This window comes from Astatotilapia calliptera, chromosome 4 (assembly GCF_900246225.1).
Source record: "Astatotilapia calliptera chromosome 4, fAstCal1.2, whole genome shotgun sequence".
Classification (NCBI taxonomy): Eukaryota; Metazoa; Chordata; class Actinopteri; order Cichliformes; family Cichlidae; genus Astatotilapia; species Astatotilapia calliptera.
This window is the reverse complement of record NC_039305.1, coordinates 29,781,967-29,799,427: the sequence shown is the minus strand read 5'-3', so window position 1 is coordinate 29,799,427 and position 17,461 is coordinate 29,781,967. Positions and strand designations below refer to the sequence as shown.

The window sequence follows — 17,461 nt, the reverse complement described above, 5'->3', positions numbered from 1 at the left end:
CACAGGCAAGATGTCATTGAAGTGCAGACATTCAGTAATAATCTAAGTGGGGATCACGTTAACTGTTCAGGGTTTACATTTTCTAACGCTCAAATGTAACTGGACATGGAACTGAAAAGCAGTTTGATGGCCAGTTCAGGTCTGTTCCCGCTTTATTTCCTGAAAGGTTAAACAGATAAAAGATCTGTAGTTCACCCTGAGAGCTGCACTTGCCACTCCTAAAGTTTTCCACAGCAAAAAGTTTAGGATGGCCGAAGGAGCAGTCTGGCTCATTCTTACAAAGCAATCATAAAAGGCCCGATAGCCCACTGACTGGTGCTTTATGTTAAAATCAATATTCTATTTAGATTGCTTCTGCTGCCCCCAAGTGGCCAAAAAACAATCAGTTATTGTAAGAGCACTGCATATAAGATCAACACAACAAGAAGGTAATGTTGTTGTTCTAATGTAAGATTATACCCAAAAAAGCTTTTCCTTGTTGGGTCACACAATGAGAGACAGACTTACAGTTCAGTCTTTTATTCAGCTTTATTCCTCTTTCTAACTCAGTGATTCCACATGAGCCAAAAACACATTCATGTTGCTTGAAATGTTTGATAATGAAGCTCTTCTCGTCACCATCCTTGGTTTTAAATGTAAGCTCATCTTACACACTGTGAAAGAGCCCAAAGTACACACTGACTTGGCTCTGTTCTGACGGGATATTTCACAGTCAGGCACCAATGCAGACAGAAGGTAAACATCCTACATGTGATGCACAACACACAGTTTTGCTAACAGATTTTCCACGTTTTCACTTTGAACATCAAATTGCTAATATCATCTCACAGCTGCAGTCCTCTGAGCAGTACGAGATGATGGCAGTGGTCAGAGACTGTACTGTGTGTGCTGTGTCAGACATCACTTGTTTCATCAGCAACAGCAACTGAAAGTGAGAAGTTTGGGGGAAAAAAGCACTACAAATGTACAAAAACTGGCATTCATGTTTATAAAAGACAGTTTTAAAGAAGCCTGATCTTAATATATCATTAAAGTGAAACTTGTCCCTCTTTTAAATATTCAGCTAGCCACCTCCCCTTGTCGTTAACAAGGTTAAGATGGAAAAGCTAAATCATTCCTTGCTGACATAGACAAAAGCATTTTGAGCAGTAAACCGTGTCTTTTGCCATAAATATGTTGTCTGTTTTATCTGTTTTAGCAAGCTAGGCAAAATACTGGTTTGAAAGGAAAACCTTGTAAAGACATAAATAAGCATGTGCTTGATGGATTCATAAACGATAGTGTGCTAAAAATTGGTAACATTCAAAATCCCAAGTAGATGGTGATCACTTTGGGAAACGCAAAAAAGAAACAGCGTAATTTCTGTATTGCAGCAGATGTTTGTTAGCCCTAGCATCTAAGGTACGATAAGAAAAACGCATTTTCCATTCAAAGTAACGACTTTTAAAACCCAGTAACGTGGCACAATGAGGAAAACTTTTTTTATGTCACAGTTACTGTTACTGACGCCTAGTCTTTGATATCACATAAGCAGAAACACTGTCGACAACTATAAATGTTTGTTATATAATAAGACTTTTGATTATTGACTTAAAATCATTTGTTGCAGACAAACATTTTAATTATCATCTTTGATTACGACAGTTTTTTTCCTATTTAACATCCAAATTTAGGTCTATGTTCTGACCTAAACTTCCTTTTTTTAATTATACTTTGCAAATTCTAACAAAAACTTTCACCACTTTTAAAAAAACTTTTCTTGTCTCTTTTTATTTCTGCCCTTGTTGCCTCAAGAGAATTTGCCTTTTCCCAGAACAGCACTATAAATAAGAACATTATTAAATAAAGGTTATATTGATTCACTGCACCAGCTCATGGTACAAACCGATTTCACATGAAAAGTCCTGCCTGGCTCTAGTACAACTTAAGATGGTGTTACTCCAACACAGTACAATGTACATGTTTTGGAGAAGTTGTTTCTTCACATTTTGTTTGAAGATTTTAAACTTTTTCTGAGCGCAGGCGTTTATAACAAGCACAGAAACACACCAAAGTTGGAGGAACCATCTGAAGAGTAAGTAAACACACGGCTACGTATGCTAATGTTTGTGAGACTACGATTCTGATCTGACTGTGAAATACACAGTGGATGATAAGATGAAAAGAGTGAACTGAACTTTAGTTTTTGAAAAACAAACAAACCTCAACACAGTAAATGAATGTAGTTGAATAGTGGTACATTTTTGGGCCTCATTGGTAAGGCTCTGTGGCTGCTGTTGGTGGTAAGATAGTTAGCTTGGCATGGTCATAAATTAAGCTGGTTTCGCGCAGATAAATAGATTGTTTCATTGGAATTTTACACAGTTATCTTTGGAAAGGCAAGAAAAACATACAACACCATCCAAAGAGTTCAAATGCACATTGTTGAGGACAAATATCCAGAAATTACATGTCAAGCCTAGTTAATGGTCAGAGTGAGAGTGACTGACAATACTGACAACCGAGGCACATACAAGCAAAATGTTTCCAACATAATACAGTATGAAGAGCCCTGGTGTATCACTTGGAATCATATGGTTTGCATAATTAGACCATTAGGACTACAGAATATAAAAGGCCTTCAGAGAGCACAGAAAAAGGCTGAATGGATGACCCTTCCAAAAAATCCAATTTTTACAAATGCGCTATATCGTTCTAATTGAACCCAGAAAGAGACCAATGTTAACCCAACATCTTTAGAGTTTCTGCTTCATGTAAACTAAAACTCTAAAGTTTCAGTTTACGTGTTCTCACAGACGATCCCCCAAAATAAACACGATGGCAAATCCCAAAGGAATACCGTTTTAAGAAAAAACAAAAAGAAACTTTACAGTTTAATACAGACATAACTTAAAAAGATAAATACAATTTTTTCTCCTTTTTTTTTTTAACTCAGTGTTTATTCAATGACAGTATTTTCGAGTTTCTCAAACTATGGCTTGGGTCTGGGTCACTAACAAGCGTTTGACTGGTACAATGACGCGAGCCTGGATTCGTCCATTTCTTTCAAGTCAGTGTTATTTAAGCGCTTCAATCTTGAAATGAGATCTTTATTAAAGGCGTCGGCAGCAGGCAAAGGTAATTGCGGTGCTTTTTCTCTCCTGTCTGGACGTCACCATTTAGACTTGAACTGCAGTTTTAAAATGTAATTCAAGCCAGAATTGTGCAAGAAGAAGAATACAGTCTTACTCCATAATTATCTTCTTCGTTCTTGTGCTTTGTGAGGTGAACACCTGTTAATGTTTCACTTCCAAATGGCAGAACCAGTTCATTATTGGTGAATATGTTCCATGCCGTTCTTATAGGTTAGGCATCTTCACCATGAAGGAGTCAGTATGCCTAAGATGAAGTGGCACTCTTTCCAAAAACAACATAGAGCAATCACTTAACCTAGCAAGTGAGGTGGAGTTCTCTGAAGCATACTAACAAATACAACCAAATGAAAACAAAAGCTTTTACCCAGTCTGAACTTGGTGTGTCTTGCTCTTATAAACATTCCAAGTACTAAATGTAGGAACTTGACATTACTTTGTTTCAAGAACAGTCTTCCAGTATATCGGTACAGTGACTTCATTTATACCACTTTTCATTAATGTTCTTGTATTGTCTTTACACATTGGACTCTACAAAGGGTCTTTTTGGTTTAACCGGAGACGTAGGACCCGTACGTCTCTCAGTCGGTCTGTCCGAGCAGCTGTGGATCATGGGCAGCGTCCGAGCCACCTTCACATCCATGTAGGAGAGATTCTGACAGGCAACCTGCACTGAGCCCTCACCCTGATGAACATTTCCTGGCGTCACGTCATAGAAGTCCAGCTGGTTATCATAAGAGGCGTGACCATTGTGGGCATTGTTGTTGCTGCGGTTGTGGTAGGCAAAGGATGAGAGCTGGGGTGGAGGGGGGTTTTTGCTGGGCGAAGTGACAACTGTGTCCACTGAAGACACGGCCCAGGAGCGAGACGGACTGAGACAGGACGCTGAGCTGGACGGAGCCTGTTGCTGATACTGCTGGTGCACCCTTGCCGTCTTGTCGATTACTCCCATAAAAGGAGTGTTCCTAGATGAACGTCCCACCTCTCCAGGGTAAGTCCCGCCTCCTGACATGCATATTTCTGACTGGGGAGAGGCGATCAGGAAGTTATCATCATGGTAACCACTAATGCTTCTAGCAGAGGCCAGATCTGAAGGTAGATCCATGTGCTGAACAGAGGCCGATGTCCTAAAGCCTGGCCCAAGATTAGCTGGCTGTCCAGTAGCAAGACTACCACTGCTGGGGGAGAAACGGACGCTGACACTCTGGGAATGGATGAGAGGCCTAGGGGAATGACCAGAGGAGGAGGTTGGGTGAGCACTGAGTGGACGTCGAAGACCACCCTGGTGTTGATACTGATAATCGTGCGATGACTGAAGCCTATCTGAAGACCCCATTGCTGCCTCTGTAACTTCCAAAGGGTAGTAGGCTGCTTTGGATTGGTTACGGCTGAACTGACGGGACTGGCCAAAACGGTTTACCCCCGCCCACTCGGCTCCTGCTGCTTTCCCATAGCCAGATGTGCCTCTGGCCTGGCTAACCAGGTCAACTTCTTCTTCTTCATCCTGTACATAAGAAGCTCCAGAGCTCAGACCAGGCTGAGCCAATGGGCTAGGCCTGACATCCATAGGATTTGAGCAAAAGCCTTCCCCAAGCTCTGCTAGTTCTTTGGGCAGATGGGCGAACTGGGAATAGGCAGAACTTCCCAAAACCATGCTGGAGTGGGTAGAAGAACTGGGCTGATTGGTTCGGACCACCTGTGCTTTGGCTGGTTGGAGCCAGTGGCCTTGGACGGGGTTCTGCTTCTGGAACCTCTGACCAGCCAGATGGGGGTGACGCTGGACTCCCTGGTTCTGATCTAAGTCAGACTGTGGATAGTTTTGTACACCTCCACTTTCGGACAATGTAGGCATACTTTCAGACACTATGCCACCTCGCTGCTGATGCTGGATTAGGGAGGAAGTAGGGCTGAAATCGTGATAAGATGTGGAAGGAGGGGGAGGTGCAGAGTGACTAGGTGAAGAAAGGGAGGCTGCGTGGGTGGGACTGGGGAGGTGATGATACAGATGAGTGGGGGAAAGGGAGGAGGGCGATGGTACCCCAGAGTGGCAGCGGGTGTCAAGACTTTGAACCGCAGGTTGAAGGTGACAGGGAGAGGAGTCTCTTTCCCTGAAACTGCTCTCTGCTTTCTCCTCTTCCTCCTCTTCCTCTGTAAGCCCCTCTCTATCCTGTACCTGCAAACAACCTGAATCTCTAGACCTGGCCTCGCTGATGGACATGTTCTGCTGATAGACGTGATTAGATGATGGAGGATGAATGTCCTTTTGCTGTGCAGCCTGCCGACACTCTTCTTTGACCCGTGACAGCAGGCGCTGAATCTCCCGGTTGGATGGGCACAAACGGCTGGCTTCAATCAGGTCCTCCAAAGCAGCGTGGAATTGTCTGGGTTGTGATAGTGACAAGGAGTGAAAACAGGACAAACTTCAGAAGATGACAGAGAATGTGTATATCAGAATGTTTCCGGAATTATAGGTTTCATATTGTCAGTGTTTAGAAGGTCTGTTCCAATCTTTCGATGTCTGGTTACCTGAAATTTGCTGCAATCACATTCACAAAGAAAAAACAGGCTTAAAAATGTGTCCCTCCATCTGAAATCTATGCCTTCAGTCACTGTGACTGTAAGGCAATGCTAGGTCAAAGCTTTAGGTCTTTACTCTCTGGTGAACGGTGCCAGTCAGTGACCCCACGGTAACCACTCGTCACTAGTGGAAAGTGTGTCTGGTTGGCAAGCGGTTGCAGGAAGTTGCATGTGGTCACAGAGTGGAATACTTTTACTTTGAAGGGAAATGGTCTCCGTTTCTGGTTTGTGCTGTACTTTTTCATGCTTCACCACTACATGGTGGTTAGTTAGTGACTGAGTGCAGACAAGCTGGCATCTTCTATGCAAACTATGAGTGACCGCAGTAATCTTCTAGCAATGAAAGCAATCACAAGATGGTTTTTGGTCCAGCACCCTTTTTGCTTTCCTAGTGATTGGAGGTTAACAGGGGATTGCCAGCTGGTCTCTGGGCCTGTGTAACTGAGGCCTTAGCAAACTGTGTAGAGCCTTAGCATGGAGGTAACTGGAAACTGACAACACCCCGCCAAGTTAAAACACATGAGACCCTTACCTGACAGCACATATGTCTTCTACTTCTTACAGTTCAGGTCACTCTATCTCTCAGGTTTTCTTTACATGGTAGTGAGCCTAAAACTACTCAACTCTTTCTCACTGCAATCTCGTGGCTAAGTTTCAAATAGTTTAAAAATGTCAAACAATAAAATCATCACAGTTCTACTACTGAAGATCCAAAGAACCCAAACTCTCAGAAGATGACGATCAGTTAGTTTTATTCAATTTCTCACGACACTGTTTACCTGCGGCTGCGTTTGGCACGGGCTCTGGCATAAAAGGCTTCATAAGATTTGGCTTTTAGCTCCAGGGCCTTGGTAGCAAACTCCTCAGCAAGGCTGAAGTCCTGTAAGGAAGATTAACGATATATCAATACTGAAATAAAGTTTTCGAGATGAGATTTGTTTCAAAATAATAAGCAAAATATTCTCAACATGTGTGTGTGTAAGAAGAAGCCTCACGTTCATCTTGCGGCGGCAGCGTGAGAGGTTGAGCAGCACGCACACCCTGAGCTGTTTGAACGTCTTCAGCTCGTCTCCTGGAAACTTCTGGAGAGCTGACTGATAGGAGTGAGCGGCTTCCCTCACTTTACCTTGCTGGAAAGAAAAAAAAAGAAACTCTTTCAGAAAGAACTTTGGAATATCGAATCAAATCGATATCGAGTCAATCAAATCAAATCTCATCAAGATGGAAATGTGCGCTACCTTGTACAATTTATCTCCTTCTTGGATCAATTTACTGAGCAGAACCATTAAGATATCTGGCTTAGAGGTCGCCATGGCCCAGGTTGCAGGTCCTACACACACACACACACACACACACACACACACACACACACACACACACACACACACACACACATGCAAGTTTAGTTTAGGGATATATGAAGGATGATTTAGAATTCATGAAGGTTCATTCTGCAGGATGATGTATTGCTAATGGAAATGAACTATATGGGAGTCCGGCCATGCAGCAGTGAAGATGCTTACTGCATAACTACAACATCCATGGTTTAATTCTTGCTGTTAAACTGAACATGCTTCATGCTTCTACCTATTTTGGCTCCCTTTTTCAGTAGAGCGATGACTGCAGAAGTGTTTCTGCAGCCGACTGCTCGATCCAGAGGGCGCATCCCGCTGCAGTCCACATGCTCCACTGACGCACCGTGATCCACAAGGTACTGCACCTGGACACGGATCAAAGCGACATTTTTCACCACTTTTATAAATTCTCCTCCGGCTACATTACATTGCCCTCTGCAGCGGCTGCAGAACAGGTAGGACAGGTAACTGTTCTAAATTAACTAACACAATCATGGTTACTCTGGCTGTACACACCACATCTGGGTCTCCGCAGAATGCAGCCAGATCCAGAGGCGTGCGTCCATTGCGGTCTGCATGGGTTGTGGCTGCTCCTCTCTCCACAAGCTCTCTGACCAATGAGAGCTGGCCTTTTAGACACGCCCAGCTCAGTGCCGTTAGCCCTTCTCTGTCGGTCTGTTCGAGGGAGGCTCCTGGAAACAGACAGATTCATTAGGGTCGGAGCTATTGTCAGGGTCAGAGTGATTAGAATGGGGGCTCTAAGGACGACCTTATAAATAATGGCTACAAACATGGCCTCACTAGTCTCAGCACACATGCCATTTCTGTTAAAACCGTCAATTCCTACAGTGGAGTGTTTGATCACGAGGACAACAGATTCATTTCATATTTCTTCTACTTTTGTTGTCAGTGTTAGGAAAGAGGAAAACACGTTTTTACAGCAGTGTACACGCTGAGAATACTGTACAGTATCACAGCTGTCCTCTAAGATTAGCGTTTGTAGTTAAAGTATTATTGATTAGGACCAATCTCGTTTTCAAGGGTTTTTTAACATCTGAATCTCCTGATCAAAGAAAAAGTAAAAAATACTTTCTGACTGCACTGAAGTTGGACATAAACAATGTTACTGCTGGTTTAATTGCATTGCTGCAGCAACTCTTGCTGTTTTTCTGGCTGCAGAGTGCAGTGTGTGATTACCATGATCCAGCAGCAGCTGGGCAGTGCTCATGTGTCCCTCTGAGGCTGCAGTCATCAGAGATGTTCGCCCCTGCTGGTCCACCATGTTCACCTCCACCCCCTGATTCAGAAACAACTCCACCACCTGACCGAAGGATGCAGGAGGAGGAAGACTGCAGTTATCTGCTGCAGGTATCGTGTGATCATGTGCCTGTTTGCTTTCTGGTTCCACCATACCTGCCAGTGACCCCGTCTCACGGCGCTGAAAAGTGGAGTGACACCCTGCTTGTTTCCTTGCTCCACAGCTGCCCCCTGATCCAACAACAGCCTGCAGACAGACAGACAGCCACATCCTGCTGCTGCTGTCAGAGCTGACGCAAACACACAGAGTGAGACAAGGGAAACCAGACGATTACAAACTTCAGCTCTGTAACTGAACACATGGCATTATAAAGCTGTGTTAGAGAACAAACATTAAATATAGAAGCCAGAGTTTACTTTGAAATGACGCGACGGATATTAAATGAATCCACGTCTGAGCTTTGGTAAGAAAAGTTTGCAATGAGACAGAATCACCCAGGTCTGATCCTGGCTCTGCTGGAGGTTTTTCCTTCCCACTGTCACCAAGCGCTTTCTCACCGAGGGGACGTCTGATGTTGGGATTTTCACTGTACTACTTTAGGGTCTTTATCTTACAACATAAAGGACCTCGAGATGACTACATAAATAAAACTTCTGTATTTCTTAGGAGAACCTTTTGTTTTCAGTGTAGTTTTCTATTGTGTATTTGCTCGTTTCCATTTCGTTTTTATTGCTTCAGTATAGTTGTTATTGTATCAGCTTGTTTTTCACATTTACTGTATGTTTTTATTTTTATTTATTTATTTTTTGTCTCATTTTAATTATATTTTTCAAAGACTTATTTTATTGTGTTGGTTTTTTGCTCTTATATAATATAAATATAATAATCTTGGCCAGAGGAACCAAACATGTAGAAGAGTCTAAATACTTATTTTTTCTGTTTTTACTGAAGTGAACATTTTCGTCCACTAGATGCTACTAATGTAAAGTATAGTGATCAGTCATGTTGTCTCCTGTTTGCCTCTCATTAATTATGAGGTTGTGGTGGGAAAATGATCCTGCTACATCATCCGTTATTGTAAATGACCTTTTAAGCAAACCAAAGCATGTTTATGAAAACATTGTTTCCCACCATGTTCCACGTGAATTTATCACACTGATGGCGTCTGGTTGACAGAAAAACAAAGCCTGCCGTGACAAAGTAGTTACACAATAGTAGTTACATGGTCATTACCTGTCTCTCCCCATAGACTGTCATATGTGTTGATCTCAGGTCTCTCCTCCCCTTCTTCATCTTCCTCTGGAAGGTCCAATAGGTATGACACCATCTACACACACACACACACACCCGATTATGTGATTGTATATTCTGTACCACACAGTGTTATACATTAAAGGTGTGTATGTGTGTGTGTGTGTGTGTTTGTATCACCTCTGTGTGTCCCATGCTGGCTGCAGCAATCAAAGCCTGCTGCACTGCTTGGCTCCTGCTTGCCCCCTTCTGTCCACAGCAGGTAGTACAACTCCACTCCGCCCTCTTTAGGAGAAAGCGCAGCACCTCGAGGTGGCCTCGCTGGGCTGCGTGAACCAGCACGCACCGACCGGAGCCGTCCACGTGACCCACCTGCACCCAAGGGGAGACAGACACTCAAAAACAGGGTTGGGACTCTTTCTAGGTTAAATTGCAGTGATGCCACTGACTATCAGAAAAGGTTATGAGACCAAGAATCAAAAGAAAAAGAGCAACTGAACTGCAACAATCTCAATTTTCCTTATTTAACATATTTCACTGTATGTATAAGGTTGGCCCCTTGCATACCACAATTACCTTGGAACAACGCGAGGGACAGAAAACTATTACTTTTTTCAGCAAATGGTGGATCTACAAGCTACTGAATTATGGGATGTACTGCACAGAAGCCTGTGAAAATCCTGCTGTTGTCATTCTTTACATTAGCTGCAAACATCTGTCTGACACCAAACTGCACATGTGGAGTAGAACTGGTAGCTACCTTGGCTCTGTGCTGACTCAGCATTGTGACGATATCCAGGTGACCAGCTGCAGCAGCGAATCCCAGTGCAGTCAAACCGTCATGTGACCAAGCATCCAGCTAAAAATTGAAGGTGGAATTGTGGTTGGAGTAAATCTGCTCTTGTTAACACCCAATGACGCGTCTCTATGAACTCACATGATGTTTAAAAAGCTCCACGGCCTTTTCTTTTTCCTTACCTGTGCTCCATGATCAAGCAGCAGTGCTACAGCATCAGTGTGGCCCAGGTGAGCGTGGACACACAGCAGGGGGGCGTTGTTCAGGACATCGCTACAGTAATCCACATCAGCCCCAGCCATAATCAGCAATCTGCTCACCTGCAAAAGGAAAAGAGGAAAGTTACAGCAGAACTGTGGTGGGAAATACACTCGTGTGTGTGTGAGTATGCATTGTTACCTTGATATTGGGGGTGTAGAGGTTGCGCAGTGACGCAAGAACAGGGCTCAGGCTCTGGGTGCTGTATGACAGCCACAGCCCTTGCAGAACTGAGGAGGAAACCCCTAGCTTCCTACTCAGGCCCTGGATGAGGAGAACAAATGCGACAGAAACCAACAGTTAGACATAAAACAGTGGCATCTCATTGGTTTGTGATCTGTAAAAAAAATCTACTGGTGTGGTTTCCAGCCCCATGTATCTGCGTATGCGTGTCTAACTTTGTGTGTGAGAGCTCGCCTTGTAGATGTGCGCCTTCAGGATGTGATGCCCGAGCTCCAGTGTCTGCTGTCGGGTCAGCTTTCCTGCCTGTCTGCAGAGCCAGAAGGACAGGAGAGTGTGGCCACTCCTGGAAACAGAGACACACAGCTCAGTGAGAAACATCTGTCCCTGTTTTCTTCTCTCTCCATTTGTCACTCATGCCCTCTGGCCCTCTGACTATACCTGGGATCGCAGAGGAACCGGTCATCCTGGCCCTCCTCCCTCCACATGAGCCACTCCCTGAAGGAGGTGTGGTTTAGCATCCGACTGCCGTCGCTGCGCCGCAAAAGGAACGAGGAGAGCTGCTCCAGGCGCTGTGAGAACTCCGCCCACTCCAGCGAACCTCCGGCCAGGGTGCCCGCATTTACCACCTCAAACAGCTGTGCATTGACAGTATTGTATCCACTGTTAGCAACTATTAGCATGCTAGCACTAACTGAAGCACAGCTGAGTCTGAAAGGCACATCAGGAAGTTTGATGATATTTGTTCATAAAAAAATATCCTGATAAGGTCACTGATTTCAAAGGACGGTTCTTACAAGGTGACACAATTATACACACAATCGATGCATTTCAAGTCATTACTTTGAGGGCTTAAATCTATTTGCAATATCAAATATGGCTCTGTGAGTAATATCATGGTCTAATTATAACGGTGTGGTGTGAATGAGACACGGCGGGTCCAGGGATCCTAGGTTTGAGCCATTTTATTCAATATTCACACCACAACAAACCAACCCCTGAGTCCCCGTGTTTATAACTAGGCGGGCGTGATGAAGGATGCCGTGCAGGTGCGTCCGCCCTCCCTGCACAACACCGCAGACCACGCCCCACCACAAACGGTGATAAAGATGACAGAGGAACATTGTACAGTTCCCTGAAGGAGGGACCAACAATCAATTTTGAGCCAGCGGGGGAAGAATATGTTGTCAGTATTGCTAATGCTCACTAGAGTTATTCGGTGTGTATATTTGTTAAACAGTCATCTTCACTGAAGAAAAAAGTATCTCGTGTATGTGTGCTCACAAAATTCAGTAGTGTTACAAACGTTACTTCCAGTAAACTCATCATGTTCCGAGTCCACAGTATACTACATAAAGTTTACCAACGTGAAAATGCTGGTGTGCTATGCTACAATCACACTGGGGACCACAGCCCACAAATTACTAAATTACTACAAACTTGTTGCCTTTGAAATGGTTGTTTTGAGACGGTGACCAGGCCTGTCAGCTCAGTCAGCTGCCATCCTCAAAACAACTTTGCTGTGTCAAGATGGCAGAATAACAGCAATAAGACAGAATCAGTCTACAACTGATTGGCGTCAAGTCAGCAATTATATGCAATGTTTTTCTGATGCTAAAACGAATAACTATGATAAATGTACTACCTGCAGTCAATTACTGATTTTTCCTAGTTGCAAGGAAGCTGCTGTCCTGTTTTTACTCTACTGCGACTGAGCCTTTACCTGCTGGTCAGTCAGCGGGTGCAGCGATGCCACAGTAACGTTGAGTAAAGGTAGAACCCTCTGGAAGGATGACTGGGTGGGAAAGCGCATGTTGAGCTGCAGCAGGTAAACCTCTGCTAGACTCACAGGAACCACCTGCACACACACACGCACGCACGCACGCACGCACGCACACACACACACACACACACGCACGCACGCACGCACGCACGCACACACACACATTAAAAGCCTTTTCGGTATATCAGATGAGCTACAAAGAGTGCACACATTTGTGCTTTATGGTTACACATCAGTATCTCTTTGTTTACATTGAAAATGCCACGCCCACTATTTTCCGCAGTGTCCAATTGTTTAAACTAACATGCTCTCGCTCTTGTACGCTTCAGTTATTTCAGCTGACATTTGTTTATATTATGTTTACACTGAAACTTAAACAAGTCACAGAATCGCTGCTAGTAAACTTTTTGGCATGCACATTTCAAATACAGATTAAGTTCAGGGTCGACTGAAACTGATGTTGGTGATTTTCAGTGGAAAATATGTTGCTGAGTTTCAGAGACTGTCCCTATCACAAAGTTGTTTGACATAAAATTCAATGACTGAAACGAATTTTAAAATAAAATGTAGTCAGAACAGTCAGTCCCTTTAAATACATTTACTCAAATGCTGATATAATCTCCAAGAGCCAACTGTGACGGACATTTTTCCAGCGGTATGGCACGGTAACTGACTGAATGTGTCTATAGCTTTTTAAACAGTAGCACACACTAAATATTTCCAGTATGGGGAAGATTAGTAACTGTCCTGTATTTTGGCTAAACAAATCTGGTAAAAATGACAAGCAGACAGTAGAGAAAATAATTTTTGCCGTCCATGTGGAGTTCCTGTAACAATGTGATGTCATGTGGAAACTATGAATACTGCTTGATTTATTTCATCCGTGTTTAAATGAAAGTGCTTTAATCTGTGTCGATTATACTTCAACTGTCAGTTACTTCTTTAGTCTAGTTTGTAGCAGTCTCGACTTTCTTCAGGACTTTATTTGACCTTTACCTTCTTTCTCCATCTCACCTTGAAGCTGGAGCTCTTCAGAACAAGGTATCCCCCCTCTATCAGGTCCAGGATCAGTTTTAAATAGAGATATGAGCCTCTGCTCAGGCTCTTCAGGTGGCTGATCAGTTTGGACAGTGCAGTGTTATCGAGGCGGCCATTGCTCAGTGACACATTGCTTTGGATCTCAGTGCTGCTGTGGATACGCTGCATCAGGTAACCCTGAGAAAAGACAGACCGATGCAGTACAGATGTGCAGACAGACAGAGAAATAGAAATCTATTTACACCTTACCTGCAGGTCCTGGTCTATGGCGCTATTCTCATCCATTCGGTCTAAAGAGATGCGGTGAAAGGGCAGAGAATGAGTGATGTCCTGATTGAATAAAAACACAAAGAAACAGATTTTGTTAGTTCAGAAAAAGTTGTGTTTATTAGCCGTGTGTGCTGCTCACAGTAATTTGGCAGCACAGACAGTATTTGCTTCAGAATAATATGATTTTAATCATATTCAGAAGGTTCCAAACTGATAAGAGATATTCAGTTAACACTGGTAACAATGGCAGAAACCAACACAACTCAAAATAGTCCCCATGTGCTTGTTTGTATGTTTATGCTCTCTTCACAATGCCGGGAACCTAGGACCCACTGCACTAGCATAGAGTCTTTCTCCTTTAATGTGTTCAGGGTGAACCTGCTCTCATCTATGGAGCTGCTAGTTCTGGATTTGTATGGCAGATGTCTATCAGGCTCCACAGTGCTGGGCTGTGACCAAAAGGCCCACTAGAGGACATCGGGCCCTGAGACCACCCTCATGAAGTCTGTTTCTGATTGTTTGGTCAGAATCATTCACACATGTTCTCATCCTCTTCAACCCTGTCCAGGTCTCCTACAGTCTCCTGGAATCTCTTCGATGTTCTTGAGACTGTGCTGAAAGACACAGCAAGCCTTGCAGGAATGGCACGCATTGGCAGGAGCCGGACTACCCGTGTGACCTCTGTAGGGTCCAGGTATCACCTCATTAGACCACTGTTACAGCACGATCAGGGGGGCCTATCGTGCGGTGCCCCGCGCTTCACTCGGACTTTCTGACCACGTCATGATCCACCTAATCCCCGCATACAGACAGAGGCTGAAGCTCTCCAAACCTGTCGTGAGGACCAAAAAACTGTGGAGCAACGAGGCTGTGGAGGAGCTTCGCACGTGTTTGGAGTCTACAGACTGGGACACATTGAAGGCTGCTTCTAACAGCTTGGACGAGTTCACGGACACTGTCACCTCCTATATCCACTTCTGTGAGGACAGCATTGTGCCATCACGCACCAGGGTGAGTTATAACAATGACAAACCCTGGTTTACTCCTAAACTCAAAAAGCTGTGGCTGGAAAAGAGTAAGGCGTTCAGAAGCGGAGACAGGGACTGCTACAGAGAGGCCAAGTACAGGTTCACTAAAGAAGTGGACGTTGCTAAACATCAGCACTCTGAGAAGATGCAGCAGCAGATCTCAGAGAATGACTCGGCCTCTGTGTGGAAAGGTTTTAGGAATATCACCAACTACAAGCCTAAAACCCCCCACTCCACTGACGACTTGCTCTTAGCCAACACCCTCAACGACTTTTACTGCCGTTTTGACGAGCCATCAGGCAGCCTTCACACCTCCAACGGCCCCAACAATAGAGACACTTTGGACACTCATTCCCCCACCTCTCCCCCCTCCATAGAGCCATCACCACCTTCAATCACTTCACCTGCTTTACCCCCCTCCTCACCCCACACAAAAGAGGATTTCACACCACCTCCTCCCACCACAACTCTTCATATTCATGAAGCAGATGTGAGGAAGCAGTTTAAGAGTCTGAATGCTCGAAAAGCTCCCGGCCCAGACGGTGTGTCTCCTGCCACCCTCAGACACTGTGCAAACGAGCTGGCCCCAGTGTTTTCTGGCATTTTCAACTCCTCACTGCAGGCATGTCATGTGCCTGCCTGCTTCAAGTCCTCTACCATAATCCCTGTCCCCAAGAAACCTAGGATCACTGGACTAAATGACTACAGACCCATGGCTCTGACATCTGTGGTCATGAAGTCATTTGAGCGCCTAGTTCTCTCCCATCTCAAGACCCTCACGGCCCCCCTCCTGGACCCCCTGCAGTTTGCATACAGAGCCAACAGGTCTGTAGATGACGCCATCAACATGGCCCTACACTTCATCCTGCAGCATCTGGACTCCCCAGGAACCTACGCCAGGATCCTGTTTGTGGACTTCAGCTCTGCCTTCAACACCATCCTTCCAGACCATCTCCAAGGCAAGCTTTCCCAGATGAATGTGCCTGATCCCATCTGCCGGTGGATCACTGACTTCCTGACGGACAGGAAGCAGCATGTGAGGCTGGGAAAGAATGTCTCGGACTCCCGGACCATCAGCACCAGCTCCCCTCAGGGCTGTGTTCTTTCTCCTCTGCTCTTCTCCCTGTACACCAACTGCTGCACCTCCACCCACCAGTCTGTCAAGCTAATCAAGTTTGCAGATGACACCACCGTCATTGGGCTCATCTCTGACGGGGACGAGTCTGCCTACAGGAGGGAGGTTGAACGTCTGGTGTCCTGGTGCAGCCACAACAATCTGGTGCTGAATGCCCAGAAGACAGTGGAGATTATTGTGGACTTCAGGAAGCACACAGCCCCACTCCCCCCCATCATCCTGACTGACACCCCCATCACCTCTGTGGACTCATTCCGCTTCCTGGGTACCACCATCACCCAGGACCTGAAGTGGGAGCCCACCATCACCTCCGTCATTAAGAAAGCCCAGCAGAGGATGTACTTCCTGAGGCAGCTGAAGAAATTCAACCTGCCAACACGGACGATGATGCAGTTCTACACTGCAATCATCGAGTCCATCCTCACCTCCTCCATCACCGTGTGGTACGCTGGAGCCACTATCAGGGACAAACAGAGACTGCAGCGTGTTGTGCGCTCTGCTGAGAAGGTGATTGGCTGCAGACTCCCATCTCTGTAGGACCTGTACACCTCCAGGACACTGCGGCGTGCAGCCCGGATCTCAGCTGACCCTTCTCACCCTGGACACAGTCTGTTTGACCTGCTCCCCTCAGGCAGAAGGCTCCGGTCCATTCGCACCAGAACCTCTCACCATAAGAACAGTTTCTTCCCCTCTGCTGTTGGACACATGAACAATAAACGTACGACTGTTCCCACCACTAACACATGACCCTACGCTGTGTTCACTGCATGATTCCATGTTTGGCACTGATCACCACCTGCACTCATGTATATATCATGTATATATCTATCTACTTAGCACTTTTAATTCTTATTCTTATTTTTATTTATTTATTTATTTTTCATGTCTATTTTAGCGTAATTTATAACAGTATGTTTGCACTGAAGCACCGCAGCAATTTCCTAATGTTGTAAACCTGCTCAACATTTGGCAATAAAACCTTTCTGATTCTGATTCTCATGCTACCAGGTGACCCCAGTCAAATGCAAACAAATGCAGAAGTAGTGAAAAAACAGTCGGAAAAGATGAGGAGGGAAAAATGTCTGTGTCCTCCAGTTGTAAAACCATTCCTGTTTTGGGGGTTGCCTCATTGTTGCCCCTCTAACGCACCTGTGTGCTCTTTTGTTCCCATTTCACGGCCACCTTTGTGATTTTACACTTCTGTGTGTTTGTGACTTGTGTTTACCTGCTGACTGGTCCTGACAGTGGTAATGACCTTCAGCCAGGAAGGAAATCTCTGGATGGTTCGGGATAGAAAGGAGGTCAGCGTGTCGCCGTAGTCCGGCCGGTGGAACTCTGCCTCGTTTAGCCCATCAATCAGTACAATAAGGCCCGCCCCTTCTACATGCAGTTTATTTTCTG

At 44.9% G+C, this 17,461-nt stretch overlaps 1 protein-coding gene across 4 annotated transcripts in view; it reads right to left on the bottom strand.

The window, feature by feature from the left end:
- Nucleotides 1-503: 503 nt before the first annotated feature.
- Nucleotides 504-17,461, bottom strand: part of tanc2a (tetratricopeptide repeat, ankyrin repeat and coiled-coil containing 2a) — a 59,683-nt gene continuing 42,725 nt past the window's right edge. For all 4 annotated transcript variants that reach the window (XM_026165963.1, XM_026165964.1, XM_026165961.1 and 1 more), the window contains 19 exons: nt 17,286-17,458; nt 13,877-13,957; nt 13,604-13,804; nt 12,530-12,664; nt 11,248-11,444; nt 11,044-11,152; nt 10,768-10,890; nt 10,551-10,688; nt 10,333-10,431; nt 9,753-9,944; nt 9,555-9,648; nt 8,477-8,610; nt 8,261-8,384; nt 7,580-7,755; nt 7,296-7,428; nt 6,947-7,038; nt 6,704-6,838; nt 6,488-6,588; nt 504-5,512 (listed from right to left, as the gene is read on the bottom strand). In XM_026165963.1, coding sequence (XP_026021748.1) covers nt 3,649-5,512; nt 6,488-6,588; nt 6,704-6,838; nt 6,947-7,038; nt 7,296-7,428; nt 7,580-7,755; nt 8,261-8,384; nt 8,477-8,610; nt 9,555-9,648; nt 9,753-9,944; nt 10,333-10,431; nt 10,551-10,688; nt 10,768-10,890; nt 11,044-11,152; nt 11,248-11,444; nt 12,530-12,664; nt 13,604-13,804; nt 13,877-13,957; nt 17,286-17,458 — 4,301 coding nt within the window. In that variant the 3' untranslated portion in view covers nt 504-3,648. The remainder of the gene's footprint in view (nt 5,513-6,487; nt 6,589-6,703; nt 6,839-6,946; nt 7,039-7,295; nt 7,429-7,579; nt 7,756-8,260; nt 8,385-8,476; nt 8,611-9,554; nt 9,649-9,752; nt 9,945-10,332; nt 10,432-10,550; nt 10,689-10,767; nt 10,891-11,043; nt 11,153-11,247; nt 11,445-12,529; nt 12,665-13,603; nt 13,805-13,876; nt 13,958-17,285; nt 17,459-17,461) is intronic.